This window comes from Falco naumanni, chromosome 1 (genome assembly GCF_017639655.2).
Source record: "Falco naumanni isolate bFalNau1 chromosome 1, bFalNau1.pat, whole genome shotgun sequence".
Lineage (NCBI taxonomy): Eukaryota > Metazoa > Chordata > Aves > Falconiformes > Falconidae > Falco > Falco naumanni.
In genome coordinates this window covers 83546160-83560297 of record NC_054054.1, presented here as the reverse complement: position 1 = coordinate 83560297, position 14138 = coordinate 83546160, and the positions used below count along the sequence as shown (strand labels likewise).

General features: G+C 38.9%; 1 protein-coding gene across 4 annotated transcripts in view; it reads left to right on the top strand.

The window, feature by feature from the left end:
- The window catches only part of TMEM132D (transmembrane protein 132D), a 261573-nt gene that overhangs the window by 54934 nt on the left and 192501 nt on the right, over positions 1-14138 (top strand). For 3 of the 4 annotated variants that reach the window (XR_005829000.1, XM_040601761.1, XM_040601750.1), the window contains exon 2: positions 800-1688. The exons of the other annotated variant lie outside the window; for it this stretch is intronic. Coding sequence is in view for 2 of the 3 variants with exons in the window: in XM_040601761.1 (XP_040457695.1) it covers positions 800-1688 (889 nt within the window). In the remaining variant the exon portion in view is untranslated. The remainder of the gene's footprint in view (positions 1-799; positions 1689-14138) is intronic. 4 annotated transcript variants of the gene reach the window in all.

Genomic DNA, 14138 nt, shown 5'->3' with positions numbered 1-14138 from the left:
TTGCAGTGAGAAGCTCAGTGTCACTGAAAATGTTCCTTCAGTGTGCAGTGATGTACAGCCTACAGATAATGCAGTTGTATTAAGGAACAATGTAGGGTTAGGTAGGCAACAACAACAGTGGAGCGAATCCTGATAGTTATTTACAGAAGAAACCCTGCTTTTCATAGATAAAGTGAATAGAGGGGACTATAAATTGGATGCAAATAAAGCTTCTTTTGGAATCCTCTAGTACCAGAGTGTTGCAAGGAGCTTTTGTATGAATGGTTATTGCGCTAACTGTTCTTAAAGTGAAATTCAGCCTTTAGCAGTAAAGCACCTAAAGTCCATCTATTGCTTGAGTGCTGAAAAGAAGGCTGAAGCAAACTCTTAAGTGTTCCATGTGCAGTATTTGATGATGTAAAATCACTGCATTGGTTTCTTGTACAGGTACAACTTACTTCAGTATTCCTTTTTTAAATGCGCCTGTGCAGTGATCTTATGTTGCAGAGGCTGACTCAGTAATTTTCCTCTCCAGTAATAAACATCTATTGCAAGTGAACGTGCGACCTTTGACATGGGCAAACCTACAAAAGCTACCTTTTTTACTCTAGCTGCCATGTAAGAACATATAATAACCTAGTGTTTTCCAAGCTAACTAAATCATCATCTACCTAGGCTACTTCTGCATGCATTGATGATGCTTACTGTTGCCACTAATACCAGCTGCAGCACTGTCAATCCCATCAAATAAAGCCTGCAAAATTATGTCACAGTATGACTTGAAGATCTGATGTTTTAAACTCTCCTTTCCTTTCAACAGTGACGGAGAGTCGAGGGATCCTGGAGAGTATACAGAGATTTTCTTTACTGCCAACTTACTTGCCTGTGACCTATCGTATCCACAATGCAGATGTTTCCTTCTTTCTTAAGGAAGCTAATCAGGATATTATGAGGAATTCTAGCTTGCAGTCCCGAGTGGAATCCTTTCTGATCTACAAATCCAAGAGACCACCTGTGTTAAATGCCAGCTATGGACCTTTTTCCATTGAACAAGTAGTGCCCCAGGACTTAATGTGGGCTTCAAATCCATTTGGATCTACTAACAAGTTCTCCTTTAATTGGAAACTTAAGGCCTTCATAATGAATGACAAAATTTACCCAAGCAAGCCCAAAGTCCAGGTCCTATTCTACATTGTGGGCAGGGACTGGGATGACTATAACACCATGGAACAGCTGCCCTGCCTGCGGGTGTTTGCCTTCAGAGAGACACGGGAAGTCAGAGGCAGCTGCAGATTGCAAGGAGATCTGGGGTTGTGTGTGGCAGAGCTGGAGCTCCTGCCAAGCTGGTTTAACCCCCCCACGGTTGTTGCTGGCCGTAAGAAATCAATGGATCAGTCTGAAGGGAGCCCTGTGGAACTTTACTATGCCATACAGCCGGGACATGAGAAAGGGGAATGTACAAAGGAGGATGTAAGGAAAAGTAATGGGATCCAACCAGGGCACAATGACATTGATGAGTCAGGACCTCCCTTGCAGAGGATTGGAAGTGTTTTTCTTTTCCAGACACATGCTGGCCCTTCCTTAAATGAAATGAAATTGGATAATAATATTGCCATCCAGTATGCACCAAAGACTGTCAAGCAAGGTGACATTTTGACTTTCCTTGTATCTGTTGCTAAAAATTCAACAGAAGATCAGTTCACACTGAGGTAAGGCTGTTTTTTATTTCTTTGATACCTTATTCTTTGTTTCTCTACTCTTGGTATAGAAAGTCACTTTCTCATGTCTAATTTGCCCAACAATCCTTCATTGTAGCTCTACAGAAATTGAATAGCAGCTGGTTGTCTTGACGTTTCTCCTCTTGTTCAGTCTAATATTGTATGAATTGTCTGAGTTGTGATCTCTGAGTGAGAAAGGCCTTTTCTTGAAGTTGTCCTTTGATTACCACTTAAAAAATTTGGAATAGTAGAGGTTGGGCCTACCTATGTGCTAATAGGAGATGACATGTAAAGTCTCCTGAGCTAGAGTTTGCCATGCTCCTAATCTATTATTGAACTTATGGTAAAATTAGCAAAGCTCAAGTCCTGGGATGTGAGCAAGAATTAGGCATCTAAGTAGGATTTATATGCTTAAACCTCTTTCCCCAACTTATTGTAAGCCTGGTTCTGTTTTACAGTATGTTTGATGTTCCTAAGTATTATTGCTATACCAAAACAGTTTCTGAAAATGAAAAATACCTGAGGGGGTGGGGGGGGCGGGGTGGTGATTTGAATGTAATGTCAAGTGCTGTATTGGTTTACTTTGCTTTCTGAGCATTGGGGTATTAGAGTGGGAAGCTCACTATGACCACCAGTATTAATACAAGGAAGAACAGCAAAGACTATCAGGCTGTACTGTGGCTAACTGAGAGCAATGTGCATTGCGTGCAAGTGAGGCTGTCCAGTTGTCTTTTTAAGTTTGCCCTTCCGTGTTGCAGCTCCATAAACTAAGGTGGTGTGGCTGACATGGAAAATTGTTGTGTGTAGAGCTGATTTCATTTTTATCCCTTACCAATGACTCATGTAATCTTTTTTAGAACTGGAGGTAACTGTTGTAATCTCGCTTCTGAGATTGACTAACCTGTCCTCAGTGTTTGTCCTAGAAATGGCCATTGGTGCCAAAGCCTACAAAGGCTCACAAAACTTACTGCCAAAAGAGGAGGTGCATGATAGCAGGGAGCGGTGAACTCCCTGCTGTTACAAATGTCACAGGTGCACCATATCTAACAGCTGTTGCTGAGCACTAGAGATGCTTGGTACCTTCAGGTAAGAAATTGTATCCTACTCTGACTTGAGACAAAATACACTTTCCTTTCTCTGGTGGTTATGCACCTCAGACTCCAAAAACGTCTCCAAGATATATTTCAGGGCTCAATTATTAAAATGGCACAAAGCTGTAAATGCTACATTGTTGAACTTACATGTATACCGCATAGTGGAGTAAGGAGTAAGTCAGATTTGACTCCACTGACCTAAGTAGTAAGGGCTCGAACTAGTAATTCTCATGATTTATTTATTCCTGCCCCCCCACTGCCCCCCCCTGCCTTTTTCTATTGCAAGTGTGTAATTTATAAAATGAATTACCACAGCACTTAGATGCTGTCTCAAGGACAGTTATTTCTTCTTCATCTGGTAGAGGGCAAACATCAGTAGGCTATGCACACTCCTTATCATATCAGGTTTTCATTTTCTGAGTCAATCTGCCTAACATTTAAGTCATTTCCTGAGTGACTAATTTCAAGATGACAGAGTTCCTCATAGTAAGCATTCAGGGATGCCTGTCTTTATGAATTTAAAGAGATATTACTTCAGACATGCAGGGAAACTTCTACTACATACGAAAATTGGTTTAAAAATAAACATTAAAAACCTTTTCTATCTAAGAGAGAATTAAGGTAAAAATAATTCATTGTTTTTAATTTGTGAATGAAGGGTTGTAGAAATCTGACTTCAAAGCATATATATTTCTGTGAGCTGTGATCAGTTTAAAGTAGAGCTAGTTATAATCATGATAATTATATGTAGGTTTGTAAAATTTTCAAAAATCTTGCTTTGTTTAAATTAGGATGAAAACTGGACACCTGGACTTTTAAATGAATGCTTCTAAATTTAATTTTCTGGAACAAAAAGAAATGATGTGTCTATATTTTAGCTCTTTATTTTGAAATCTAAGGTATCATAAACCACCAAAAAACCTAAATATAGATAGCAAATATCAGTTCAAAATGAAAAATGTGGTGTTTTCTTCTTCAAAAACATCAATTTGCTGTTACCTTTTAAAATCAAACTTCTGTAACAGCTTGCTGTTAATCATCTCGCTTTCATGAGTTTTGATTTCTCTCGACCTACTTTTCTAACAGTAACTGGCTTCAAGACTATAATCTGCTACAATATCAGGGTAGTTATAGTATCTGTTCTACTGTTCTTCTAAAGCATTATTGCCTGTCTGTCTTTGATCAAACCACATGTCTAAGCTTTTGTTTGGTTGTTTTCTTGGTCAGAACTGTAGTATTTCTGTTCTGCATTAATCCCTCCATGACACGTGCATAGCTAATTCAGTTTTCATTGGTTGCTAAATTATATGTATATTCTGCTGTAAGGGAAAAAGCAACTACCATGTAAGAGCAAAAAATTCAGCTTGATTAAATACTTTGGCTTAAATTCTTTATGTTGGCCTCTTCTATAATCCCAGTGTTAAACAAGATGCTAACACCACTTTTCGTGGCCCTCTCTTTGGGAGTAAACTCTTCAGTGCTTTAGATACTGGGGTAGAGTTTGACTGAAATAAGGCCCTGTTTCAGAATTGCATGTCAGTCTAGTATATCCATTATCCATAACTATATGATCTTTAAAGGTCTGTTCCAACCCAAACCATTTTACAGTTCTATGATTACACCATATAGGTTCTCTTTTGACAGGGTCACCTAAGCAAAAGACTGCATGTGTGGTATGCTGCCTGTTCTGATTTCTCAACAGACTCTTCAGCTGGCATTGTGTAAAAGCCATCGGAGAATTTTTTTGTGACCTGATTGAGTTTCAAGTCTCTAAAACTTTAAATTATCTTGGTTTGTAGAGGTACAGACATTGGGTCAGGGTAGACAGAAAGAAACTTTATCATGTTAGAACATGTGAGTATCAGGGCATAGGCAGACATATCCTCCATCCTGTGAGTTGAGATGAAGCAAAAAGGAGCTGAAATGACCCTTTGTATAAATAATCAAGAAAATGATTGATCATAATACATAGGAAAGGATAACAGACCTTGCCCACTGAAACACAAATGTTGAGTCTAAGAACCTGCAGTTTGGGGAGAGGAAGAGCAGTCTCTGGCCTGAGCTGTTAGACAGAGAAGGTCCTTCTGTATTTTCCAAATGGTCCCTTTTTCCTGTTTCACCAACTGGTGGCCAGTTTTTGTATTTCTATATGAGAAAACCTATGCCTGTTATGCAGTACAAACTAGGCAGGGAAAATCCAGGATTGCACATTAATCCGATCACATAGCAGGCCTTAGAGCTAAGGGCTGTAGAGAAAGTAATGTGTTTCAAGATGACATGATTCACCAGACTGATTTTTCACAGGCCTCTTGAGAAGCGGGACTTCGCTCTAACAAACTCCCAGCTGCTTCCAACTTGGGGGTTCCAAGGTTTGGAAGGGAATACCAAAGAGTGTAAGGAAAAACTTTTCTAGGTCCTTCGTTTGTGAAGTCCATAAATGAATTCTATGGGTATCTGCTGCATCTAGTTAATAAGAGGCTAACATGGTTAGCACTGCCAGACATTGTCATATAATGAAGACATCAGATTTTTTCTTGCAGACACCAGTTTGGTACCCAATAATCTGTAAACTTCCAGGGTGACTTTAAGAGAATCAGTTAATCTGCCTCCTTCTTGTTTCCCCTTCTCTGACCTGGCAGTGTGGTGAATAGTGACTACCTCCATGCTGTGTCCTCTGATTGCAGTAGCAGTACTGCTCCTTGGGACAAAGAGGGGTGTGCCGGTGATAGTTGTGCACGTTAATGGCTATTGGTCTTTGTGGTTTCTGCTCCTGTATTGCAGATACAATAAAGCCACTGTGTGCTGCATCTATCTGGTCTCTTCTCACTCTCATCTCCTCTCTGATAAAGGGCCCCTTCCCTGCCCCCCAATATAACTCTTTTCTGAGAAAATTTTATTAATTTTTATTTTGAAACAGTGCCTTATTTTTAAAAGTTCTACCTTGAGTGGCAGCCAGATTTGGAACTGTAGTCATAAAGTGAGGCCAAGGGCTGCTGGCAAAATTCTTTTACCATTGCTTTTGCTCCAGTGGACTGGAAATCATGGCTTGAACAGATGGAAAATGTAGGATATACAGGTCAAAAAGGAAGAAACAGCCTTGAAAAACAACTGAAAGTCAAAAATGACTCATCACTACTGAATACTTTTTGTTTCAAAACAATTATGTTTAGAGTAAACTCTATCCCCTTTCTAATAGGAAATTGTCTCTCAGGGGAACCTTCTAGAAACTGCTAAATAATAAAATATATAGGGAAAGGTACCTTTTGTTCTTTTTTTCTCATACTGCTGTTCTGTGCAGTGGAAGATTTACAGTAGTGAACATTAAACTGACTTTTTAATTTTGTGAAAGAATTGGACTATAAGGTCTAGGTCTAGGTTTTGGTTTTTAATGAACTAAAGAAATTAAAAATACTTGTCTTGACTCTGTATGGGTGTGAGAGTTAGAGGGAAGGAAGGAGGTAAAGTGTATATGATGGATAAATATGGAATACTGCTGTAAGCATCAGGTTGTAAGATTGGACTGGAACATGGAGCCTTAAGAAGCTGACTGATTTCTCAGCTTAATTCACAGGCTTGCTTCTTCTTTGGTCTTGGCCTTGTCACTTAAGTTCTCTGAAGCCATTTTATCACTGCTAGTATCAACTGTTATTTGAAGATGACATGGTGTACACAAGCAATGAGCAACTGTATCTTCCCAGTGAAGCAGTACTGAATATCTTTATAAAATAAGTGATTGAGTGTCCTGTGCTTTTATCATATCTTCTTCTCTGCTTTTAATGCAAATTAATTATTCATTGCATTCTTTGTAACTGGCCACATGGGAGGGTTGTGTGCAGAGGCACAAATAGTGTGGTATATCCTAGCCCGAAGAAAGCTGCTGTAGAGCCCACAGCCGTGCCTCTGGATCAAAGGAAAACCTGAGAGTCCCTTGACACTGACCAGCCCTGGACGGACAGCCCATGCAGTCCCAGACTGTTTTGTCGTCTTTTCACATGTTGGTGACCAGAGAAGGCTGAAGACTCTCTATCCTTCCCATCAAAAGGTGTTGAAGGATCCCTGAAGTTTTTGGAAAATATTCTAATCTAGTTTGTTTTACTGTTTTTCTCCAAATGTAAAGATATGTATACTGGAAACTGACATTTCAGATAAAGATTTCTTTTCAGTTTTTTGCTGAGAATGGAAAACATATAAAGTATTATTTCACGTCAGTCCTTCTAAATGCTTTCAGTAATGAATGCTTCAGAGTTCCTAGCGTTATGCAATTGCAGTTCTTGTTTGCTGCAGTCCCAAATTACTGCTGATTATTAACACTGTGCTGTTACATACATTACAATTAATATACATAGGGATCCCATAGTATTTCAAACGTAGCAACATGAGTTTTTTGATTCTACAGTGTACATACAGTTCTTCTTTATTAGCATGTTTTGCTTTAAAGTTGATTATATTGATACCTCCTGCTTGCAACCTTTTAAATTTGTTTTCCTAAATCTGGAGGGGAATCAACATGGTAGAGATGTAACTGCCTTGAAGTACATAATGTCAGGCATAAATGCATTCGTGAGTGAAAAAAATTTGTAACTCTTTTTTTAAACAGCTATTCAACTTGTAGATAGTGAATCTTGTGTGCTAAATTATATACAGTTATTAACCCTTAAGAACAAAGTTCTGACAGCAACTGATGATTATAGATTCTTTGATTTTCCAAATCCGATTTATTTTTTTTCCACTTCCTGAAAAATGTAGAAAAACATTCTTTTCATTTCTTCACTCAGAAGTGTAGTCCAGGGTACCAGAGTTCACCAGAACATTGGGAAATGTGCTTTTTATGTTGCATCTATCTCTTCTCACATTGTGATGTGGATTTCGGCAGAAACTGACAGTCTGCCATAGCGTACCAGTGTTCGATAGGACAGAATCCCGGTGGTACATGGGGAAGTATGCAGGATCTAATGCTGCTCCTATTTAATTGAAGTGCATTCTGGTTTTGGTTTTTTTTTTTTTTTTAAGCTACAGTGTAGTTTGTGTTGCTACTCTTGTATGTCTTTTCATTTTGAAGAAATCTGGTTGAGCTTCACTAGCATCAAGAAGTGTCCTGATTTTTATACTGTTAAATTGGTCTACGTTATCCTAACCTAATAGTTTTGGGTTTCACTGTCAAACTCTATCACCAGATTTCTGGAGGAAAGAAGTAAAAAGTAAAATACCATTATTCTTAGGAAATTAGAGAAGGTTATACTGGAAACCTGTAAAACAGATATTGTGAGAAAGGTGAGATATTACATAAACTGTATTTATGATATTTCTGCATTTGTAAATTAAATTTATGGGTCAGAGATACATAGGTACCATTTTTATTAACAAATGAGAGGATTTTTTGATCTGTCTGTGGTATTTTAATATCTTCTTTCTGATGATAATTGTGGGAATACAGTGACTAGCGTGAAGTTGTGTTAGTGAATAAGACATGCTCATTGATAATTGGGATTTTTTTTTCCTAAAAGGCCCCTAGAGTTTAGATTACTTGAACTTCTTTTACTCGTTTTATTTAAAAATAAATCAATAATAGTGCAGCAAACATGAAAAAGGCTGCATGAATACATGAGGATAGCAGAGTCAAGATCATTAGCACTCATTTTATACAGCAAGAAAATCTGAACAAGACTGACATTGTATCAAATTGCTTGTGTGCTCTTCTAGTGATGAGCTAAATCAAATTTTATTCCTAGTGCTGAAATAAATCATATTTTAGTAGTAGAAACAATCAGACAATAAGTGGTGATCAGGAAGGTTACCAGCAACACAAAAATCTGTAATGAGATGGGCTTTCCTCTAGACCTTAGATTATGTGGCTATTTCATGGTATCCAAACCCTGAATTCGTACCTCTTCTGCCAGATTGAAAAGAATCCTGATCTGCATTTTTCACTTCCTCTGTCTATAGCTTTGGTTTGTTCTGTCACTTAAACATCCCCTTCCACATTCCGTTTTAAACAGCTCCTAAAATCTCCACAACACGCATAACTGACTACTTATTTTATTCTTTTAACCTCCCTTCCTCTTCAAGCTGTTTTTGTGGACTACTTTGCCAATTTAAAACTAAGGAGAGAGGAGGAATTAAAAAAAAACACACCACCACACAACCCCCAAAAAACAACAAAACCACAACCTCTGATTCTCTTTAATTACAGCCTTTAAATTTCAGCTGTTCCACTGCTCAGTCTTAATGTAAAAATGAATTTAACATTTTCCCTGAGTTCTTTGTCCTTGCAAAGGACGTATCTCCAGAGATGTTACCATGTTACCATAGGCAAAAGGAAGTTTCTTTTGGCCATATGACAGTAGCAGATCAGGAAGTCTATATCTGATTTTAACAACTTCTAGAATCCATGTATCTTATATTGGTGGCTGAATATGACTCTGATTTTTAGAAGGCATAAAAAAGTGCATTTAAGGTAACTTCAGGAGATGTGATCTTTCTTCCCTCTTCTTGCCTCTTTCCCTAGACAAAGTTTGTTAAAATGTATTTTGCAAAATGTAAAGAATGACCAAAAGACAGCTTTTGGTACTAAGGAAATCTGAAAACTTAGAATGTGTCTAATCCTTTTTGGGGTGGAAAGAGGATAAAAGATAAAGCATTCTGAGCCTTTTTTTACGTGGACTAGAAGCAAAGTGACTGTTTAGGAAAGGTAACGATGCCTGACACTATTTAACACTACCTTGAGATTTTAAACAGCAAGTTTACCGTATCTTCAAGTTTTCCAGGCCTTGTAGCTTGGTTTGCCCTTTTTGTAAAGGTGGCCTTTAACCAAGTAAGTCTCTTGGTGATCCCCTGGGCTGACACTTCAGTGGCATTTGTATTCGGACAGATTGTATTCAGTGGCATAAAATAGATAAGTGACACGTTGAAGAAAGTGGGTGTTACGTACCGGCGCCTAAGATGACAGTCTTGTATCTTTATTGTTTCATCGTAATAAATGTTATATTCTAATATAAGCTTGTGCAGTGATGGCCTTTCTAAAGTAGTGCTACGGTGAAATCACACCTATGCTACTGGCTGATAAATTTTTTTCTTCTTGTCGTGTTTGGTGTGCTGTACAACTATGAATTAACTTTCACAGTCTGTTTGTAAGGTAGTCAAGCAAATACAATTTTCCCCATCTGGCTTTGTTTTGTTTGGGTTTTGGTTTGTTGAGTTTTGTTTTGTTTTGTTTTTTTTTATGTGTGTGTGTGTGGTTTTTGTGTTGTTGTTGGGTTTTTTTACAAGTGGGGAGATTTGAGATTCTGCATTTCTGGAATCAATGTCTTTGAGTTTTATTTCCTTCCCGTAGAACTTGTCAGTTCTCAATGGAGAAAACTTTAGAGACACCTTTGTGGTAAGAAATGAAACAATATAAAAGAAGGCTGTCAGGTCTGTGTTAGATAAATGGAAGACAGATGGTAAATATGATTGGCGCTGACAAGGTGTGAGCTGCCTTGTTTGCAGGTGCTGCTCCTGTCATCCATCACACTTTCACTTAATAGTGGGAGATGTCACTGTGATGTACTTAAATCCCCAACTGTCTGATAAAGTGAAGCCAACAGGAAGAAGGGTTTGGGTGAAGGCATTATACTGGGAGCAGTGTGACTTCTAAGGTGCGTTAACACAGATAAAGAAGCATCAAACATTGTGTTTTGAGATAACACACAGACTGTTTTGCTGTGCACACACTCCCCCTAATGCTGTTTGATCTGTGCAAGGATTTCTTGTTGTTTTATTAGGAACGGGGTGTTACAGATCTAACACCAATGCTTCCTCTGAGCTTGAGGCCGGGGACAGCCCTCGCAATGGGTCAGTGCCCATTTGCCTCCCATTTCATTAAGAGTTAAAATAGTTTCATGCTGTTGTTCTGGGACAGGGAAACATGCTCCCTGAGAAAGTTCAGAGGCTGTCACAATGCTCTGTTCATGTCTGCTTTTGGATGTCTGTTACTAAAGCAAGGCCTGTGCAAAACCCAATGAAAGTTTTCTTTCTAGCTCTGATGTGCCCCAGCCAGTACATGGAGTCACACAGGGGCAAAAAGTTATAGAAGTATTTTACCAGCCTTTCAACTGTCTGTCAAGAACCCCCTCTGCCAGGTCTGGTTGTTGTGATGAACATGTCCATTCCAGTTTATTGTACTTTCCTAGTTATTACCGACAAGTTTAGGAACTGGATGTTGGGTCTGTGTCGCATGCAGGTCCAAAACTGGAGCGAGGTTCTTCTTATATTCTCGGGAACAGAATTAAGACTCAAAATAGAAGCAAGAGCCAAGGAACTTTATTTGCCTGACAGCAGGTTTGCAAATGCAAAGGAGAAAGCAAGAGATAAAGAGAGAAAAGAAGGAAAGAATGAAAGAGTTCACAGCAATAGCTACCACCCTGGAGCTGTGGTATTCCGAAAGTCTGATTCATTTCCAAGTCTGGTGGGGGAACGTTCGGTCTGATGTTCATTGGTTCCGTTCTTTTATAGGCTTGTCATGAGCTGTTCTGCTTAACTACACTTTCCACCTGGCAGTGGTGTGCATGCCCAATGCCGTCAGGTGGTCCTTGAGGGTCTCCAGGCCCCTCAATCCTCTTGACCCCAGGCCCAGGTGCATGCACAAGAGTTTGGTTAAGTTTTTCAAGATTAGTTCCCCCTGTTGCTTCATGGTGTCAGTCAGTGGGTTTCCTACCTTAGCAATGTTGAGATATACCTCTGCTGTGGCAATGGTGGGAGTTTCCTGCCATAGCAATGCTGAGACAAACGTCTGCCGTGGAAATGGTGGTTCTCACTGACACAGTCTCTTACAGTCGGATATGCTCTTCCTGTATTCTTGTTGATGCACAGTTATGTATATCTTTACATGAAACTATCTGACTATTGCTCTCTTTTCATCTTAATCTTGGTGGCCAAATGTTCTGTATGGAACATTCTTGTAAAACTTTATTTGGGTCAGTGAGCTTCCTTTCTCTTCCCCTAATATTCAAGCAAAAAATGATATTCCATCCAGGTAAGGTTTTCTTCTATTTTCAATGTACTTTAAAAAATAAAAGTAAAGTGGATTGAGGAATAAAAGGCATTGGAGGGGAAGTAACTTCTTTAGTTTCAAATTACTGAATTATTTTGTCTTTTCACGATGTTGCATTCACATTTTTTCAAGGTACCAGTTAATCTAGAATGAGCATACTCATATGAAATGCATTAGGCAATCTCAAAAGGATATTTTTTATCACAAAGAAATGTAACAGTAGTCTTCCATTTCTAATGGCAAATCTGAGGCCTTTTACATTTTTTAAATGTACTACTTCTCTTAAAGAAACAGATCTGACACATCCTTGTTAAACCTATGTAACACCATGGTATATTTTAATAAATTGTCTCATTACTCTATCAAATTCCATCTATTCATGGATATCAACTTGGCAAATAATAGATCTGTCATGTCTGCAAAAATCATAAAGTCCACCCATCTCTTTTGGCTCATTGTTAAAATACAGTACGTGAGTGAATCCTCAGCCTTGCTCTGCAAGGAACAGTGGCAAAAATCAAACAGAAGTGATTACAATTTGAAACTAGGATTATTTGCATAACATATCCTCTGTAGTTCTTTCCCGTTAGCTGTGTTGGATTTGGGATGCTCACCTCTCCAAACATCCTGCATGCTGCCCAGAGATCCTCTGCCAACAAGCTCTTCTTCAACCAGATCGATGTGGAGTTTTAAGCTGGTATAGCAGTGCAGTCCCAAAGCACTGTTTCCTCTGCTGGTGTTCACCCCCAGGGTCTTAGGGAGCTGGGGACAATCTTGTGCTGGCAGATCTCAAGTAGAGATGTTTCATTTCAATGTGCCTGCTCTGCTCCCTTGGGGACTGCTTCCTCTTCCTTCTCCTCCTGCTTCCACAGCATCAGTCACTTTTCAGATCAGTTTTCTCTCCCTTTTCCTTGTGGCTGTGTTGCCAGTTGTAAGGCAAGCAGTATCACTAAGATGTCTTCCTGTTCTACTATTCCTGCCACAACCACTGCTGGGAAGGATGCCTTCATCAGTTCTTGATGTTAACTGTTTTCAGACCAATGATATCTATGCTTTCTCCCAGAGCTTATTTATACAGTTTTATCATTGCTACTATTGTTCCTTTGTGTTTTCAAGCTTTGTCAAACGTTACAACTGAGGCAACTGCCTTTCCCGTCCATAGAGTTGTTTTATTTCCCTTTGTAATAATGTGACTAGTTCCTAGGTCTTCTGGGAAGACTTAATCAGATATTATTTTCCTGATGAAAAATTCAACAGCAGAACAAAAATTCAATTTTCATTAAAAAAAAAAAAAAGGCAGAAAATGTAGATCTGCCCTATCCCAACCCCCCACCCCTCATCAGTGTTTTGGCATCTGAAAATCTGACATCTTTAGCTGAAAATTGCTAAACCCTGGACTTGTCACCAGCTTGTTTCTGCTTTTCCACATTCAGCAAAGCCTTACTTAATAAAAAGCTATTTTTTTGTAGGAAAATGCCCTCTACCTTTCTTTCTTGCTATGTGGCTCTACTGGATCCTCTGAAGCCCTTATCTCATTCTTACTGCTAGCATAGCCAGAACACCGTTCTGTGCAGGAGAGTGCTGCCAATCTGAGCACAACTTTCTCTTTAAGTTGGTTCATGCACTGGCAAGAATTTCTGCCTCCTAGTCCTGCATGGAGCCCATCCTGTTGTCATGTTTACAGTCCTAAACAGTATTTTGCTTCACAGCATCATATCCTGAAGCCTACAGTGAATCCAGTCTGACTCATTGACAGCATCTCTTACAGTGTAGTTGCTTTGTACTTGCTTTGTGCCCCTCGTTCCTATTTACATTTCAATCGTCTTTCCCAGCCTATTGCTCTGCTACGTGTTTCCCATACCTTTTTTTCTGGGCTGCTGCATCAAGACCCACTTCCCATGGCATGGAAATCCTATGAGAATAGAGGCGAGTAGAGCTACTGTCTATGATGGCAGATTTATTTGACTCTATCACAAAGAATATCAATAGTAATAGCCTACAGTAGATGCTCCATTGCACAAAATAATTGATCTGAAGTGTGTTATAGTTGATATAATCTGATCTAAATCTGTAACAGTTAATTTAAAAGTATGACAGTAAACAGTGGTTGTCAACACAGGAGGTATTGCCTTTAAGTTATTAAAAACTGTACAGCCTGTGACAAGGTAACTAGTATCATTGCCCAAATTGATAATATTATTGAACACTTAGTGCAGCATATACTCCACTGTTAAACTTGAGAAGCTTTATTACTGAAACATACGGTTAGCGATATACACGTATATATATATTTAATAGCACTGAGTACAGCGTTATTGT